The 17,443-nt window shown below is 36.4% G+C and overlaps 1 protein-coding gene across 3 annotated transcripts in view; it reads left to right on the forward strand.

Moving 5' to 3' along the window:
* PHF21A (PHD finger protein 21A) overlaps positions 1-17,443 on the forward strand; it is a 125,125-nt gene that overhangs the window by 20,332 nt on the left and 87,350 nt on the right. For 2 of the 3 annotated variants that reach the window (XM_058806626.1, XM_058806624.1), the window contains exons 2-3: positions 10,559-10,599; positions 14,304-14,439. In XM_058806626.1, the coding sequence (XP_058662609.1) occupies positions 14,386-14,439 (54 nt within the window). In that variant the 5' untranslated portion in view covers positions 10,559-10,599; positions 14,304-14,385. Of the gene's footprint in view, positions 1-10,558; positions 10,600-13,211; positions 13,308-14,303; positions 14,440-17,443 lie in introns of all 3 variants that reach the window. The other variant, XM_058806625.1, reaches the window with a different exon arrangement.

The following is a 17,443-nucleotide window of genomic DNA, read 5'->3' on the forward strand; positions in this document are numbered from 1 at the left end:
AAAAATTGAGTCAATTTTTTGCCTCCAGTGTTCAGGTAAAGTTTGCATCTCTATACTTACCTTTAAGTCTTAATGATTTTTAAAGGTTTTTTTTTTGTGTGTATTTCCTTATTTAATGCAGTATTCTGATACATGTTTGACCTCCAGAAGGTTACTCCATTTTGCTTGGCTTGGTGAAGATGAATTTTGGGAATTCATCTATACTTTAGTTTATACTACTGTGTTTCTCCAGTAGTTTTGTGTCAGTCCCATGAAGCTGTGTTGCATTGAGTAGCTCACCTGAGTGTCATCCAGGGTAAAGCTATGAGAAAATATGGAGTTTATCTCACCATTATTCCATCTTGCCTGAATGAGAAAGCTCATGGCTTATAGAAACAAAATTCTTTGTCCTGAACATGAGTGTTGCAGAGTTATGGGATAGACTAGAAATCCTAAGAGCAGGAAAATGCTGCATTAAGTAAAGTAAATGGCTCAATGTAATTGTCAGAATGGGACTACCTTGGCAGAAGAATAAAGTTCTCTATAAAAACTTCTGAGGTACTTGGGCCACAGCTTAGTTAGACCTTCATTTAATGATTTTGTATGAAAATAAACAGGGAAAGAAGGAATTGGTGTTGAAAGAGAGGAATATGTGAATATTCAACAGTGTTGGACTTGTGTATCTGTTGGGAGAAAGGAAAAATCCAAATATTCACAGTGCTCAGCAGGAAGCAGGGAAGAGGAGATTTTCTTCCTCTTAGAGGTGTGCTGTGAAAACAGTGATGCAGCCTGGCAGGCCAAGTCCTGTTGCATTCAAGGAACAAAAAACAACAGCTGACAATGGCTCAGAAGCTACAGGGGAGCTGGTCTAGTTAAGGAGGAAAAAATTAGGGCCGAATCTTTCACCGTAAATTGTGATGCTGTTGTCTTTTTAAATACGGTCATTACAGCTGAAGGAAGCAGAGAGAAAAAGCTGATGCTGGAACAATGTGGTAGTTAAATCTAAGGGAAATGGGGAGAAGGGGTGGACTCCTGCTCATGTGCAGCAGCCCTGCACACAGAGCTACCTGATTTAGGCCCAGCGACAGCGCGTTGGAGGCCCTGGGAAGGCATCGCTCGGCAGCGTTTTGTCAGCGTGACGTACTTGGGAGTGTGCACAGCCTGCGTGCTGGGCGCCAGCGCTGCCTCTGACTTCGCTTCTCACTGCTCTAAGAATGTCATGAAATCCCTTCTCGCTCACGCTTTTATTTTGGGATGGAGGGGGAGAGAAATGAGCTTTTCATATTCTGGTGTATTCAGAGTTTGAAACAAGCATGTTTTACCTAATTCTGTTTACTGGATTTTAATTTAGACTGTGTGTGAAACACATTGATACCTTTACATACTCTATCATAATTTATCAGCACACAAAACTAGAAACTCATAGAAACCTTATTGATCCGTATCTAATTAATCTCTACTCAGGGAATACAGTACTTATTGTTGGAGTGTCTCAAGCTGGTTTTTTTTCCTTTTTTTTATCTTTCTTTGCTGGTCTCTGTGCTCAGGAGATCAGGAATGCTAAAAGGAAAACATGGTTTAAAGAAATGATAGCTGGTGAAATTGAAATAAGTTTGGCTAAAAAGCAAATCAAATGCAAATGTTAAAACCACTCTCATTTTATTAAATGCAATCAGGCTGTACTTAGATGTTGTAGCCAAAAGGAGAGGAAAATGTGATACCTGTCTGGCAGCAGCAGAGGGTCCCAGCCATCTTTTCAGAGTCCAGAGCACCCGACAGAATCAACAGAAGTCTGAGACTGTTTTACAAAGAACTTGGTCAAATTGAATTGTATACATTCTAGAAAAAAACCCCAATTTTAGCAGGTGAGCATTACATTTTTCGTCTTGTTTGTAAAATCTGAAGACCGATTAAGAAACAAATTATTGTTCTTTTGATACTTTTTTCATATGAACATCTGTTCACCAGCAAATCATTTTCATATTGTCTTTTGGCAATAATTTAGAAGCCTAGCATATTAGAGCAAGTGATCTGTAATGTTGTAAAGGCAAGAATTTATGTGAAGTTTCTCATTTTGAGCTATATTGCTTCCTGTTAGAATGGAAGATCCACATCACATGAAATGAACTCCTATATTCTTACAAATATTCTTTCAAGTATTTTTCAGTATCATAAAGTACAGAATACAAGAATGTGCATTATCAGCTAATTTTCAAGTTTATCTACTGTACCTTATATACATTAAATGTTTTTTTTTAATGCACATGTGATGAAATAATTAAATTGAGGAGTCCAGTTTATTACACGAACTTTGACAGACTAAGTGGGGACCAGTACCTGTTGCAGTATACTGACATGAAAGTTGACCACAGCAAAGTCAGCATAGGTGGGCTTAATCTTAGTATTTAAAGAATGCCTGTGCCATAATGAGGTTACACAGAAAATAATAGTGATTTCTATTCTGCCTGAGTAACAAGCAGAACAGAAAGAATTCGGGACTGCCAAACTCAGATTCATCTTTACCCCTAGTTATTCTGTGGGTCTTCCAGTTTCAAAATGAAAAGGATGTTCAAATGTGACTCTGTCACTGAAAATGTAGCTCACAAGCCAAATTTCTGACCATGTGGGGAAGGTGAAAGGTCACTTCTTGATGATTGTTTTATTTAAAAAGAATCAGCAAAGTGCACAGTCCTCTACCCAGTATAGCACAGTGGAACTTGATAACTGCTGAAAAAAGGAAGGAAAGTCTCCCTTGTGCTGCCAGCACAGTGCTTCTACTGCTGAAGCTTGTGCATGATATGATGTTCTCCACACCAATCTGTGAATCACTAACTTTTTGTGGAGTGTGGCACATCCCCTCGCCCACCACTCCCCCCAGAAAGTGAGGACTGCTGTAGGTAGGACCTCTCGGCTGCAAGAGGACATGAAGGAGGGTGCCTTGGCCAGCTAGATTAGCTGACTCTGGGAGTGTTATTTAGCCTGCAGGTTAAATAATAAGAAAGAAACTGAAGGTAGAACTATAAACTTTGAGCAGATCTAGGCTTCACTTAGGTCTGTTGATATACTAGTAATCTAAACTTTCCTTGTGCATGCTTGGCAAACTGCATTTAGCTTTCATGGACACATTGAGACAAGGGTTTTACTGAAGATACAGCATCTGATTTTGTAAGAACTTTACAGCATCTGATTTTGAAAGAACTTTATAAATACAGAACTATAAAAGATTACCTGTTGTTTTAAGGTACCCTGCCATACAATCACTAATCACAATACACCTGCATTTTTAAATGTTTGTATGTTATTACATGTGTACTTGCTTCTGTCAGATATTTGTGGAGCAGTAACATCAGTAGAAGTTTGTGTAGCTAATCTCTCTAAATCTGTCACTGAAAATCTCACTGCTGCTCCTTGTGATTCTCAGCCAGTGATATTTTAAACAGAAAGCCCTTGTGATTGCAGGGTATGTCTTTTTTCTTTCATTGCAAATGCCTGTTAAATTTTTGTTCAACAAATTATCGCATTTTGCTTTTTATTTCTTAATTTTAAAACACATTTTGGAATTGTGTCTGTTTCCTGTCTCTTACATGCAAGTTGCCCTTTATCAAAGTGCATTTAACACAGATTTATTCACTTAACCAACACTCGCTTTGTGTAGTTTTCACTATACTTCATAAGCATGGTAATACTGCATAGGTAATATTTATAAAGTAGAAGGAAATTCAGGGTCTCTAATTGGAGCCCTGCTGTTCTGAAATTTCTTTGGGAAAAAAAAGTCCAGACTCTTGCGATTCTGTATAAATGTAATATCAAGTCTTCTGTAATGCAGAATGATCTTCTAGGATATATGTGCTCACTTTAAATAAATTAGTTTATGCATTCATGTCAAATAATCCTTTAAAATATATAATCTGTCAGCTTAGTCCTCTCACTTGTTTAGTCACAATATTTTGCTTTTCATCAAAACGCTAGATGTAAGAAGACTTGAATTGATTTGCAGTCACTCTGTGCTAACACAAAACTGAAAGCTTGCCTTTACTTGCTTGTGTTTTGGACTTGCACTTTCACTGTTTCCTCTCTAAATTCTGAAAGAATGCTTCTTATATCCTATTTTCCTTCTCCGAGAGCGGAATCTCTTCTTTCCATCTCATTTGAGGAGATGTGTGTGGTTTGCCGAATTTTATTCCTCATGTTTAGTGTTTCCTCTTTTAACTTTTTTTTCCCTTCACTTATTTGGCGTTTCCCCCTGCTGGCCGACTGCGCTAACGGCACCTCTTTCCCCGTGGAAATGGAGGGCCAGGGCTGTCCTTGAGTGTCACGGCTGTGTCGTTGAGGCGTTGGGCTGCTCTTCTGACATTTTTTTGGTGTCCTCTGAATGTCTCTGGCAGACACATAAAATTCAAAGAATAGTCTGTACAAGCAGGACGTGCACATACCTGAGGTTCTCTCCATCACAAGTGCAGTTGCACTTCCAGTGATAGTCTGAGGTACCTCTAGTTTTGCATTTCATACAACACTGCCCAGATAATCTCCTTTTGTATCCTGGACCTCATCCTAAAATTCTTAAGGCACTTCTGCCTCACAAATGTATCATTCCCATAGGCCAGTTCTTTCCAAGATAAAGTGGGTTGCTAGGAGGGGGAAAAAGGGTTTGGCACTCAATAAGGAATTTCTCCTTATGTTTAAAAGGTTAAAACTAGAAATCAGAGATCCCTCCCTTCTTAATGAAATTTCAGGGGGAAAAATAGTTTAATAGGTACTGAGGTAGAGTTTTCTTAATTTTTTCTAGTTCCTTGCATCTGTGGTTGTTAAATCTCTTATTAGGATTTATCATGTGTATTCTTTCTAGAAAGAGTCTTCTCTCAACTGCCTCTCCTCCCCTTTTTCCCAAGTAGTCCCCTGTCTCTGAAGTATGGAAGGAGGGCAGGAACTTCTCAGGAACTGGAATAAGAAATTTGCAACACAGGTTAAAAACAATATAGGTTAATAAACTGATTTTACTAGACATACTATTAAAAAACAAAACTGTAAATCACAGACATTCAAATAACTTCCCTTTACATTTCTTGCAAGTTTTGAGACCCAAACATTGCACTATTACAACTAGGAGGGAGCAGCTCCTTCCATTTTCTGTTGACCTTCCATCTTATTTTCCTTCCCAGTGGTATATATACTTTGTAAATACTAGGAAATAATTATAAAAGAAAAATTACAGTTTTAAGACTTTACAGATTAACTGACATATTTTTGAAGTTAAATTGTTAAACAATGTTTAAAAAAATCCCAAATTACCCATGTTTCCAGCAACTTTATGGAATATCAAATAATGCAGCAAAACATTTTTAGAAACAAATGCCAAACTCTGCCTTCTGCTAATTTATACCTTTACATCATATAAATATTTTAATTTTGTGGAAGATTCCTCAGCTCCCCACTTCAAATATGAAACTTTGCTGTTACAGTGCTAGTAAAAGATAAACTTACAGACCTTATTAGTACTCTTGGTGTGTGCTTAGCTAAACAGTCCTTCTAAAAAATAATTCACTGAAATAAAAATCCGGGTCATACAACTTTCTTTTACACGAGCAAGAATTTAGCCACACTGCACATAGGATTATTTTGTGTGTATCTAGAACCTGGTGAAAAGTAACTCACTGAGCTAAGTGAGGCATAGTGATTCTGCAATACGAAACTTGGAATGCTAAAACGTCCCTGTACACTGGTGTCTGGGTACAAAAAAGGAGAATTTTACTGATGGTAATTTTGTGAATGTTAGGTTAAATGGGGAGTCCTTGATACCTAGTCAGAAAGAACGTCTGCCAGGCTCACTAATGGTTATAGGTTAGAGAGTCTTCTCTGATTCAAGAGATAGGCTCAGACTGTGCAAAGATGAGGGGTTTATGCACAGGTAAAAAGTGTAGAGCAATATCTCTTGAATCTGCTCAAGTGACAGAGATGATTCTGAGATTTTAAAACATGTTTGTACTAATTTTCTACTAGGCCAAATGTAGTTTATAATTTTGCCAGAGAGTGTGATTTCATGCTCCATCCCACCCCCAAGATGCCAGGAAAGTCTGCGTTCAGGAAGAATTACTAATGCCCAATGGAGCTGTAGTCACAGGACAAGAGCTAAGAGGGTAATTGTCAACTGTTTACATGTGTTTGGTGCCATGGCAAGTTTTGGTGAATATTTTAAGAATCAGCTTGTGAAGTGGTTTTATCTTTACGCTAGAGATGGCCTTTTAAACTGTATTGAGTCTTCTAGCTAATTTTCTATGTGTTAAATATAGTACTGCTTCTGCAAAGACAAATGATGGTGTCGCACACTTACATTTAAACTTAGCTTGATGGTTTTATAAAGAGTTTCAGGGAAGGTGAAGCAATCTATCCCCAAGTGAAGTCAGCTTCAGGTGTCTTAAACTCCAAACTGCATTTGCTTCATGGCATTTGCTTCATGGCAAATCATAGCAGCTGAAGAACTTTTAGGTAAAACTGAGTTTGTAGTTTGAATCCTTTAAGTTGTCTACATGCATAAGCAGAAAATCCAGGCTCCTTCACCAGTTTAGGTGGAGTTAATCTATCAGTATTGTGTGGGGATAAGGAAGGAGGAGGAGAGAGCTGTTGTACAGATGGACAAACTGGAAGGCATGACTTGCACACTTCAGTGCAGTCTCAGTTATCTTGAGCAATCCTATTGGTCCCTTTACACCTGCCTGGCATGTGTTACTGGGGCTGACTGGGAATTCTCCCAGCTGCAGCACAACAGGAAGATCAGATTCTGTGCACTGGCACAAAGGAGGCTTCTTTTTGTCATGGAAGCAACAGCTCCAGCACTGCTAATGATGGTCATTGAAACATGAACCTTATAATAATGTAATATGACATTGATTATATACCCTGTCTGGCCTGGGTTTGATCTTCTTATGACTGCAGATATCCTGTCCTGTGAAGGAATATGAGTTGCCAACTTGAAAATCACAGTAAAGTATCTGCCATGACTTGTTTTCTTAGAAGATAGTGATAGAGTGCTCTCTAGATACAGGCTGTCTTTCAAATATGGGAGGGAGAGCTAGTGCTTTGAGGAGTTCACATCTAAAAACAAAAGTCCAGAGAAAAAACCCTGAATCCCTCCTGTGTAGTGTGTGTTTCGTGCACACACACACAAAATTAATAATGCCTTACCCTCATATTGTAGAGCAATTCTTTGAAATGTGAAAAAATATCAGGTTCACAATTGCCTGTGCACAGCATTTAGTCCTGTTTTTTTTTTTCCTGTGTACTGAACAAGACCAAGATCCTTTTGGCAAAAAGTAAAAGATACATAATTAAATATTGTAACATGATATGGATGGATAGAGTTCCATGGTCTGACAGTAAACATTTGCTAGTTTCTAGAGTTAGAAAAAAAATATTAAGAAAAAATTGCTGAACATGACATGTAATTTTTTCCAGTTTTTCAAAGTGAGTCTCTGGTTACAGTAGCATAAACTTGATTGTTTAACTTGAAGGTAGCAATAAGTATATAATTGTTATAATCAGACATCTTAATATACAGATAATTAGCATTTAAACAGTCTTAAGCCTTCAGGTGCAGCATGCTTAAATGTTTTCACCACCATTTGTTTTTCTGATGTCCTCAGGTGCTACCAAGCCTTAAACATAGGAGTTTTGAGATCTTAGTTTTCATAACGGTCCCATGAAATAAGTAACTTTTCTAAACATAGATCATAGATATATTTTGGGAAGAAGGTAGTGTTCTTAATTTGACTCCCAGACCTGGGGTTTAAAAACCCCCAAAATAATACAGAATATACTGTAATAATTTGAAAATTAACCTTGCAGGCTCCTACCCTGGACAATTTACAGCATATTTCTAGAGCCTTCAAAAGGCTGCCGCAGTAAATTAGGCTGCTGAGATTTTGTGAAAAGTTTCTACTGAAGTTTTTGTTACAAATCCCTGTATAATGCTAAACTCTTCAGACTTCTCTATTGATAGGAGTGATTGTCAGCTGTCTAATCTTAACTTTCTAATGTGTTTTGTAGTGAGCATGAGAGAGGCAGTGTAACTTTCTAGATGTACTTTTGCTGTGAAGAAGAAATAATCTCATTTCATCTACAGAGCAGACTTTATCCCTTTTTCATTAATACTGTTCTGTGTTGGTTCCCAGTATCCGTAAGTACAGGGAGTTGTCAAGAACCAAATTTACAGATATTGTTGGTCATATGCTGTTCTCTACTATAAAAATGCTAAGAACAGTTGAAAACTTATATCTGTTTAAGATGCTTGCGATTACCAATCTTGGGTATTTGTTCTTAATTTTTCTTTCTCAATTCTCTATTTAAGAAAACTTGCCTGTATCAGGCACAAGTTTTTCTGTGGCTCTCAGTAGTGCACTGCTTATGAAGAAACCAATTTTTTATTTGTCTTAGGGCTTAGATGTTGAGTTTAAAAAGCCATGCAAATCAAAAGTTCAGAATTACAAGAAATTCAATTGATACTTCATTCTTTGTGCTTGTCCTCTCTACTAAATGAGGCAGGGATGTTAGTAAAAATAGTATACCTGCATGAGGGCAGAATTTTGTGTTGCCAGAGGTTTGACATTCAAAGGTTAGCTTGTTCTAAACACTAAAGAAAAAGCCTGCAGTAAATTATCTACAGAAGAGGATGCAAATGTATTTCCATTCCCTATATAGGTCCTCTCTAAGTGACTTCTCCAAGGCAACACAGTGGTTCACTTGGATAGTCACGATTAAACTCCTTGTGTTCTAAACTTTGTCCTTGGGAGCTCCTGACTTCTGAGTCTGGGGCTGTAGCAAGACTAAATGCAATCTGAAGGTTTGTAACTGTGTAGTTTTTTTTCTGCACAGTTCCATCTTGATGGAGCTAGGGTCCTGCTATGGAGGCGAGTCTCTACGTAGGGGGAAAATAGGAAGGAAGGAACAGTTGCTGTTATTTTTAAGTGACAGCTTTCTTGTCAGGTTGTGTGCACTTATGTTACAAGTAAATTGATATTTTTCTTTTTTAAAGTAAAAATCATGCTTATTTTTTGTAAGACTGCGTTTGCAGATGTGTAATACTGACTGTTTTGTTTACTTTTCCAAAAGCAGTAGTCTACAGCAGTGAGATTTTTTAAAATTATTATTTTTTATTAATAAGCATGGACAGATAGTTGTAGTTGCTTCGTGAAGAGGGCACTTAGTACTTGCATGATGAAAGGGCTTCCTCTGTAGGTCTCTGGACCAATTAAGTGACTGATTGATAGTGGGAGGTGAAGGTGACAAGTAGGATTTTAATACTGAAAAGAAACTACAGTTTGAGAATAACACCTGTCTCTTCAGCACCCTCAAAAATGACAGTGTTTAAAACTCTGTAACATCCAGAGCAAATGTACTTTGAATACAATCTCAAAACAGTCCATACTTCCCAGCTCATAACCTGTCATGGTAGCAGCTGGATGTTATGGAAACTTACCTGAAATTGCTCTAAAATTAAACATCACTTGTAGTATTCTGTGGTTCAAAATGCAGAATGAAATTTGAGAGTAGGAGACTGACAATACTGCCAGCAGTAGGCTTTCTGTTTTCTGTTCTCAGTGGTCATCAGCACCCAGTTCTGCTGGGTAGTAAATGGAAACCTTCCACTTGTGCTGGTCTTCAATGAGAGAGGGATGATCGTGACTTTCTACTGCTGTATCTTTTTATAAGGCTGGGGCTTAAACTTCAGCTCTGTGATGACTTATGTGTGGATAGAAACATCTGCAAAGATCTTGTTAGCTGTGAAGTTAAAGCTTCAAATATGCTAATATTATAGTATTTTACTAGAAAATTGGGAGTATTTTGGAGTCTTTTTTTAGCATCAGGCAAAGTTTTTTGCTCAAACTCATTGAGCAAATGAGTTATCATTTATATTGTAACTATCTTTTTAGAGCTCTGACTCATGAGTTTTTTGTGATTCATGTGGTGATTTCAGAGGTATTACCTTGCTGTGCTACAGAATGTTCTACCCATGACCCAGGCAGTGTAACAGTCCGTGCATCTTCTTGGCCTCCACCTTTTGTGTCCCACCATATTGGCTTACTCTGCTGTTTGTTTCAGTCCCTAGCACTACTCTGGGATTTGAGCTCTGGTGTCATGGGTGGGTAACCTCATTGTATTTAGCTGTGGCAACTGAGAAGGCTTATGATATAGGTCTTAATAAATGTAATGGAGAGCAGGTCTCTCCACCATGGGAGGGGGACAGTGACCTTGCACAGAGCTAGAAAAATTTGTACCTCTAGTTGCTTCTCCCCCTAGTAATAGTAATAGTTTGTATTTTAATCTAGATTGAAATTGTAGGTCTCCTTAGTTTTCCCTGCCACTTCGAACAGATTTTCTTTCAAAGTGGTGTTTTATAGTTAGCTTCAGCATTTAAAAAAAAATTAAACTCCCCTGAAGAAAAAACAACCAAAAACCCCTTTCTAAAGTCCCAACCCTTCCCTCTCCAACTTTTCAAATATTTGAATTTTTTTTTTGTTTGTTTCAAACTCTAGTTAAAAATATTTGTAATCATCTTTTTTTTTGTGTTGTTGTTTTTCTCTTGCAGGAGAGGGTAGAGAGCTGAAAGGGATAACTTACTCAAAACTGGTAAGTACTTCTTCCCAAGGCTAAAACGGCTTACCTAAGAATAGATGATATGAAGAGCTGACATCCATTCCTGGAAAAGTTTGATGGTTACTGAAACCGAAATTCTATCTATTCTTATATTCAGGAATTAAGTCTTAGAAAGTAAATGTTGCTGATGGAAGGCCCAGTCTTATAAATAAAATCTCTGTAAGGCTGAGATTTGGCCCCAAGGGTCTGTAAGTATAATGGATATTTAAATTCATCTACTCAAAAATAATTTTTTTTTCTGTGTAATGTGAAAACCAAATTTATTTGAAGGGATTTTTGGCCCAGAAAGACTTCTCTCTAAAATTCTGAGTTATTCAGAGTCCCTCCATACACACAGAAGGCATTCATGGCTTTGTGTCCTACCTTTGTTTATATAAATATATATGCCTTGTCAGCTGTGTTTCTAGTGTAGCTTCCAAAATAGTCATGGTTGAAATAGTATTGTGATATTTTAAAGGTTCCCATATAGATTGTATTTTATTGAGATAACAGAACTGTGAATCACTTATGTGATTATTGTAGAGTTTAAGGTGTCATCCAGTCTTTGAATATTTAAATAGTCTATATGCAGTGCATTGGGGCCCTTACCTGAGTATGAAATTATAAGTTTTGAAGCAACCACTTGAGAAATAAGCGATTATTGGTAATAAATGAATGCAAGCAAGAAATTGAATGGAGGATTTCTGCCTCCAATTGTTGAAATCCTTCCAAAAATGCCTTATTTACCTCTTGCTCAGTGTTCTTTCTGGTTGAGACTTGGAAAAGTATGTCTGGATGTACAGGAGATGCATGTACTCCTGAATCCTGTGCCTTCCTTTTGGAAATCACCAGTTCTGTTATTGAGCAAGATATTTGCTTGTTTTCCTTTAAAAATAATGAGATTAAGAATTTTTTCAGGCCAAGACATTAATGCAATTTCAGTCATCTACAAGCTTTTTATTTGAAATCCACTACCATAAGAGTAAATTGGAAAATGCATCATGTTCTATGATTATTTCAGAGATGGTTTTACACCTCTTTCAATGTGGTATTATAGATAGTTTATAATGCTACTGAACTTAAATTTTTCAATCTTCCCTTTAAGTTCAGTCTAAAAGAAGAAAAGTACAAAAATACTGAAAGTTTTTGCCTCCTCTCAGAGGAAGTATAGGCAATATTTAACCAGATGCCCTGATAGATATTTATAGACATTATTCTATGTAAATTGGAAAAAAGTAATTTAGGTTTTGTTGGATGTAAGGAATGCTTGGGGTTTTTTTTTGTTTTTATTTTTGGTTCTTTTTTGTTTTTTAAACTGTATTGGTTGTGTAAAAGGTACTTTGGGGGAATTCTAGACAGGGATGACAGAATGCTTATTCCTGCTTGGGAAGGGAAGCTACAAGTGTGTGTTCTAGAAAGAAACAATAGTATATATTTAATATTCAGAATTTGGCAACTTGACCAAACTTTTATATGAAATATATTTTTTCATGTTTATACCCCTATAGGCTGAGCAGCTACTTCTTTTTCTGCAAGGCAGTGTCACTTTTTCCTTGAACCTCTTAAAAATTAATTTTGAAAAATCTTGCTAACTGTTCAAGGCATAGATGCAATTAGCTTGGATTAGTTTTTATGAACCATCAATACTGCAATTTCTATCTGTCAAATTAAGTTGCACATTAATAGAAGTTGCTCAATCTTTATATGTTCTTTTACAGAAATACTGTGTCATGTTTGCCATGGACGTATTTTGGACCTTACAGTTACATATATTTAAGTGATGGATATTTTTTACATTCTTTTGAATCTCTTTTACATTCAGTTGAGATAACTGTTTTGCTGTTCTGCACTCAAGTTTGAAGTTAGCATGTAGCTACAGAGCAATACAAACTATTCATCATGTGTGCCTTCTGAATTTTTGAAGAGACACTGAGAAAGAAACTGGCCATATCTGCCTGTCTTTACCCTGAAACTGAATTTCCAAGGGTCAAAAAGACTTACCCTCTGCAGTGGGTTCCAGTTTTCATTAACCAGTCTCCCACGTGGTTTTCTGAAGCATGGATTCTTTTGAAACTGCAGTGGTGGGAACTGAAAGCATGCTATAATTGTTCTTGTCAGTGAGTGGAAGTAATAATCCGTGATTCTGTTTTCTCATTACTGTTTGTGGTAATAGGACAGGGAACTTTATGTAATTTCCATGTATCCCTTGATACAGATTACAATTTTATAGAGACTAGTGTTGCAAAGGCAGCTGTTTTCACTCATCTGTGTCACATGTGGGAGAGGCCCTTGCAGAAGGTCATTTCATGTGTTGGCTAGAAAGTTTGATCAGGCTTTTGTTATTTAAATAAGTAACTTTAGGCTAACAGCAGACAACTCTGACAAAGAGCTTAAATGTAATGCTTTTTAACTTCTCTTTATACACTACTGTTTTTGTAACATATTTTTGTTTGAAAAGATAAATGATAAATAAACAAAACACTCACCTTCAATCTTTATGTTTTTTTTTCCAGGAGTTCACAAATTTGTCCACTACTTCAGTTTACTGTAGTGAGACAGCATTAAAATAAAATTCTTTAACTTAGGGAATTGCTCTCTTTTTACAGCCTGCATATCTAATCAAAGCTGTCAGGATCCTTTTGAAAACATTGTAGTCCCATTAGGATGGCCTCTGAATTGGCAACAACACCTGTGCAATGAATGTGAGCAATTTTCAAATAATAAAAAATTAGGAACTATTTTAACACTGCAGCAATTCCTTAATTGTGGTGTCTGGATGGAAAAGTGATTGGTAAAAAATTGCTATATAATGTTTTCCAGTGACTTCCATGTGTTTGCATTTATAGATGTTTTTTTACAGGTTCCACTATTATTTGAGCATATGGGAATCTTAATACTGTTTCAGAAGCTGATTTTAACTTTTAACATATTTCTGAAAAAAAAATTCTCTTGTCCAGCATTCAGGGCTTTTAGAAGTATGTTTGATAATGCTTTTCTATGTCAGAGATTGGGGGGATTAATTTGTTTGTAGTACAAGTGAAGATGCTAAACTTTATACTTATGATCTACAAGTAGATTTCCAAGATTAAAAAGATTATAAAATTAATCTTTTTGAAATGTCTTGTGCTGCTTAATATCACTCTTCTGTTCCTTCAGAACATATTCCAATTGAAATTACTAACTTGGCACAAACTTTAGGCAGTGAGATATTAATATATTAATGTTGTTCTGTTAACATGCACACTGTCCCATCTAAAAACAGCTCTATAGTATCACAGAAGTGTGTTCATGCAGTACATTAGTGTTTAACTATTTATTGTGGTTGTAGAATTCTATTCTCCAGAATAAGTTTTCATCTACACAGATTTTTAAAACATTCGCAGTAGTTAGATTTGCTAATTTAATGTGCTACTGCAATAGGATAGGAAATTGGTAGGAAATAGCTGCCTTCAAACTAAGATAAGGGATAAGTATGTCAACTTTGGGATATGTGGGAAGTAACAAATTTGGCTAAATGACTCCAAGGCAGGCATTTTGTAGAGCCTGCAGATTCTTGTGTTCGAAATACTGACTGTATTTAGGCTAGAAAGCTGCATTTGAATAGAGTTCTCTATTGAATTCCTGTTGTGTTATTATCTTCTTTTTCAAATGGACTCTTCTCCTTCACTAACCAAAACAAAATCTTTATTTTTCTATAGGACTGCTGTTAAAGAGGGAACCAGAAACTAAAGGCACTGGAATCAGCAAAGACACTTCTAGAGAAAGTGGAGAAGGTAGAGAATGGAGCTGCAGACTCTACAGGAGGCTCTGAAAGTGGAAATTCAGGTTCACCAGGTAATTTATGTACTTTCTTGCTTTAAAGCAATAGCAGCATTAGTACTGCTGACAGTATTACTACTAATGGGAGCATTAAGCAATAGCACTACAACTATAGTAATAATTGTTTTATAAGCTTGAAACTGCTTCAGAATTTTATACCCTGCATTTTGACCTGACCACCTGTTGTTTTTTAGCAAATGTGAAAAATCTGCATATCAAACTGTGGGTGGTGATTTTTATTTTTTTTTAGTATTTTGTAGCAGTAATAAAAACATTCTTAAAACAGTGTTCAGCTGCCTCTGTCTGGAAGGTTTTTCTGATGTTCTGAATCAGCTTCAGTATTCAGTTGGGAATGGAGGAATATGGTGGAGGAACTTTGAAGTGAAAGGTATATAGTGCTGCATAGTCATTTAATCTGGTGCTTCTCTTCTGGAATGTCTTCTAGTTCAGTAGCTTCTAAACTATATTTTTGATAACCAAAATGTTGTAGTGCTTGGGCTTTGCAAATTTTTACATGTTGGGTCTTTTTACTTTAACCTGTTCAATACTATATGTCAGTAGGATTGCAGTTTGCCATTGTTTTACAATGCCAATGAGGAATTATTACAAGTAATGATACTAAACCTAATGTAGTAAATATAGGAGGACATATGCATATTAATTCTTGGAAGAAAATTGTTACAGCCATAGACACAGACTAGCTGCAAACTTGAAATGTTAAATTTAACAATGAGACCTTTTCTAAACATAGTTCTCCTAGTATTTCTGATGCTCTGCAGATAGCTGAAACTTACAACTGTTACACAGTGGATAAAATAAGTATATGATAAGCTGATCAGTATAGTCCATCATGTGAAATTTGGAAAATGTTTCAAAATTGCTTGGTGACTTGTCTAAAATGTGATCTGGATGTCTTGTCCAGTACTTGCAGCAATGCTGCACATATTGCAAGGACTTGAATGGATGAATTGGTAAAATCAAGCTATGTCTGTTTAACAAAATACAACTTACAGTCAGGGAGCAAAACCTGAGAAAGCTAAGGGTGGATTTCCAGAACTATGGATGAGTATTTTGCTCTCCTCGGTAACTCCAAGGCCTTTGTAGTTGAAACTTCAATGACATTTTGTTGTGGAGGTAAGGAAGTACAAAACTTATCCATGACATTTTGCTGCAGACATAGGAATGTTTAAGGCCAGTAAGTAATTTTTTTCAAGTAATAACTACTGTAAAGCAATCAAAATGTTAATTCTGCTCATGTTTGTATAATATTACTCCTTGTGTGCATCCTCATTCCCCTTTATGCCGAAGTAAACCAAAAATTTTAAGACTGTGAATTTTGAATAACCTTTAGTATCTGTTCATAGTGACACTGATGAACAGAGTTGAAGACTGAGAAATGTCCAAAGAGACTTTAATAAGCAGTTTAAAGTTGGTGGGGTTTTTTACTTTCTTTGCTTTAACTTTTCCCAATTCCCATTAAAAGTGAGATTTGCACAAAAATAAGCTTTAATTAGATTTGGTTTTAGTTTGTGAAACTAGAGAAGTCATGATATCAGAAGGTTGTCTTTTTTAATTCAAGATGCTGTATATTTCTATAATTAAGGCTAAGAAAAATCTGTATGTTTACAGTGAAAAACAACACTTGCAACAAAATGTTGGGTCCTTCAGTAAAGGTTTTGTGAACTATGCTTGCATGGTTATTGCTTGTCAGCATGCACACTGATAAACATTAAACTGGTTTTGTCACCAAAAAAATATCTTCAAGCAAAATGCTTGAACTTTCTCATATAGCTCTGAATTTTGTAACCTAAAGAGATATAATATGCTCCTACTTTTCACTCAGGATTTATGAAGAATTGTCTCTTGTCATCTTTTTCTTCTCTAGTATTTCTTTTTCTGAGGACTTTATGACAAAGCTTGCCAACATTTGCACAGTCATGGTTTGCTGTCCTGTTGTAAGTGGTGGACAGGTGTCTGTGATGAGCATAAGGAATTCAGCTCAGCTCTGTAGCCAAACTCTAACTTCTGATGTAGCATGTTGTCTGTGACTGCACACATGGCTGTACAAGTGATGCTCAGTGTGACGTGGTTTTGTTTGTAGAATAGCTCCTTGGGTTTTGCCTCTTTTGTTTCACTTGCAGAACTCTGTGTGAAGCTTTCATAATGCTGCTTTGGCAAAGTACATCTAAAACTACCAGTAAGAACCCCAAAAAGGTGTTTAATTGTTCAGAAAAAGCTACTTTTTTGTCTGCTTTCTATGATCAGAGAATCCACCATGAATGACACCTGACCAGATCATATCTATATCAGTGTACAACTTGAATATTCTAATGTCTTCCATGTCAAAGCTATATTGCTTGTCCTGAGAAGAGATGCATCTAAGTCTAAGTAATTAATTCTGCTGCTGTGTTGACTTAATTAAGATAAATTTGAAGCAGTCTACTCTTCCTAGTTTTGATCACAAGAGGTGTTAAAGGACTTATATTTAGGTATTCTTACAGAAAGTTTGAGTTTCATGGATGATTCCTCAAGCTGATGTGTAGAAGGAACCTTAAGCATCCTTGTCCTTTTCTTATTTCATGGCAGAAAGATTAGTAGCTTTTAAAATACCTTAAATTTAGCTTATGTTTAACAGAAATATTTTTTTCCTTAGGATTGCCTGACGTAGTACTGTGTGATCCAAAAATTTACCAATATTTTATGAAGAGTTTACAGTACTGACTATATTGTCTTATGACTGCATCGGCAGGAGCACTTTATATAAAAACTAACAGATTTGTTGCTTGTCAAGCTCCAATGTGGCAAGAAGCGCCGAGGAAAAATAAGCTAAGTCTGTTCCTGTGATGCTGATGGCAGTATGACGAAACAATAATATTCAGTGTAGATAAATGCCAAGTGATGCACTTTGGAAAAACAGGCCCAGTTTTACATCTGCAATAGCAGGCAGTGAACTGGCTGTTGGCACCATGGAAGGAGTTTTTGCAGTACAGAGTACCTGAGTGTTGCACGTAATTTTAAC

This window comes from Ammospiza caudacuta, chromosome 6 (genome assembly GCF_027887145.1).
Source record: "Ammospiza caudacuta isolate bAmmCau1 chromosome 6, bAmmCau1.pri, whole genome shotgun sequence".
NCBI lineage: Eukaryota > Metazoa > Chordata > Aves > Passeriformes > Passerellidae > Ammospiza > Ammospiza caudacuta.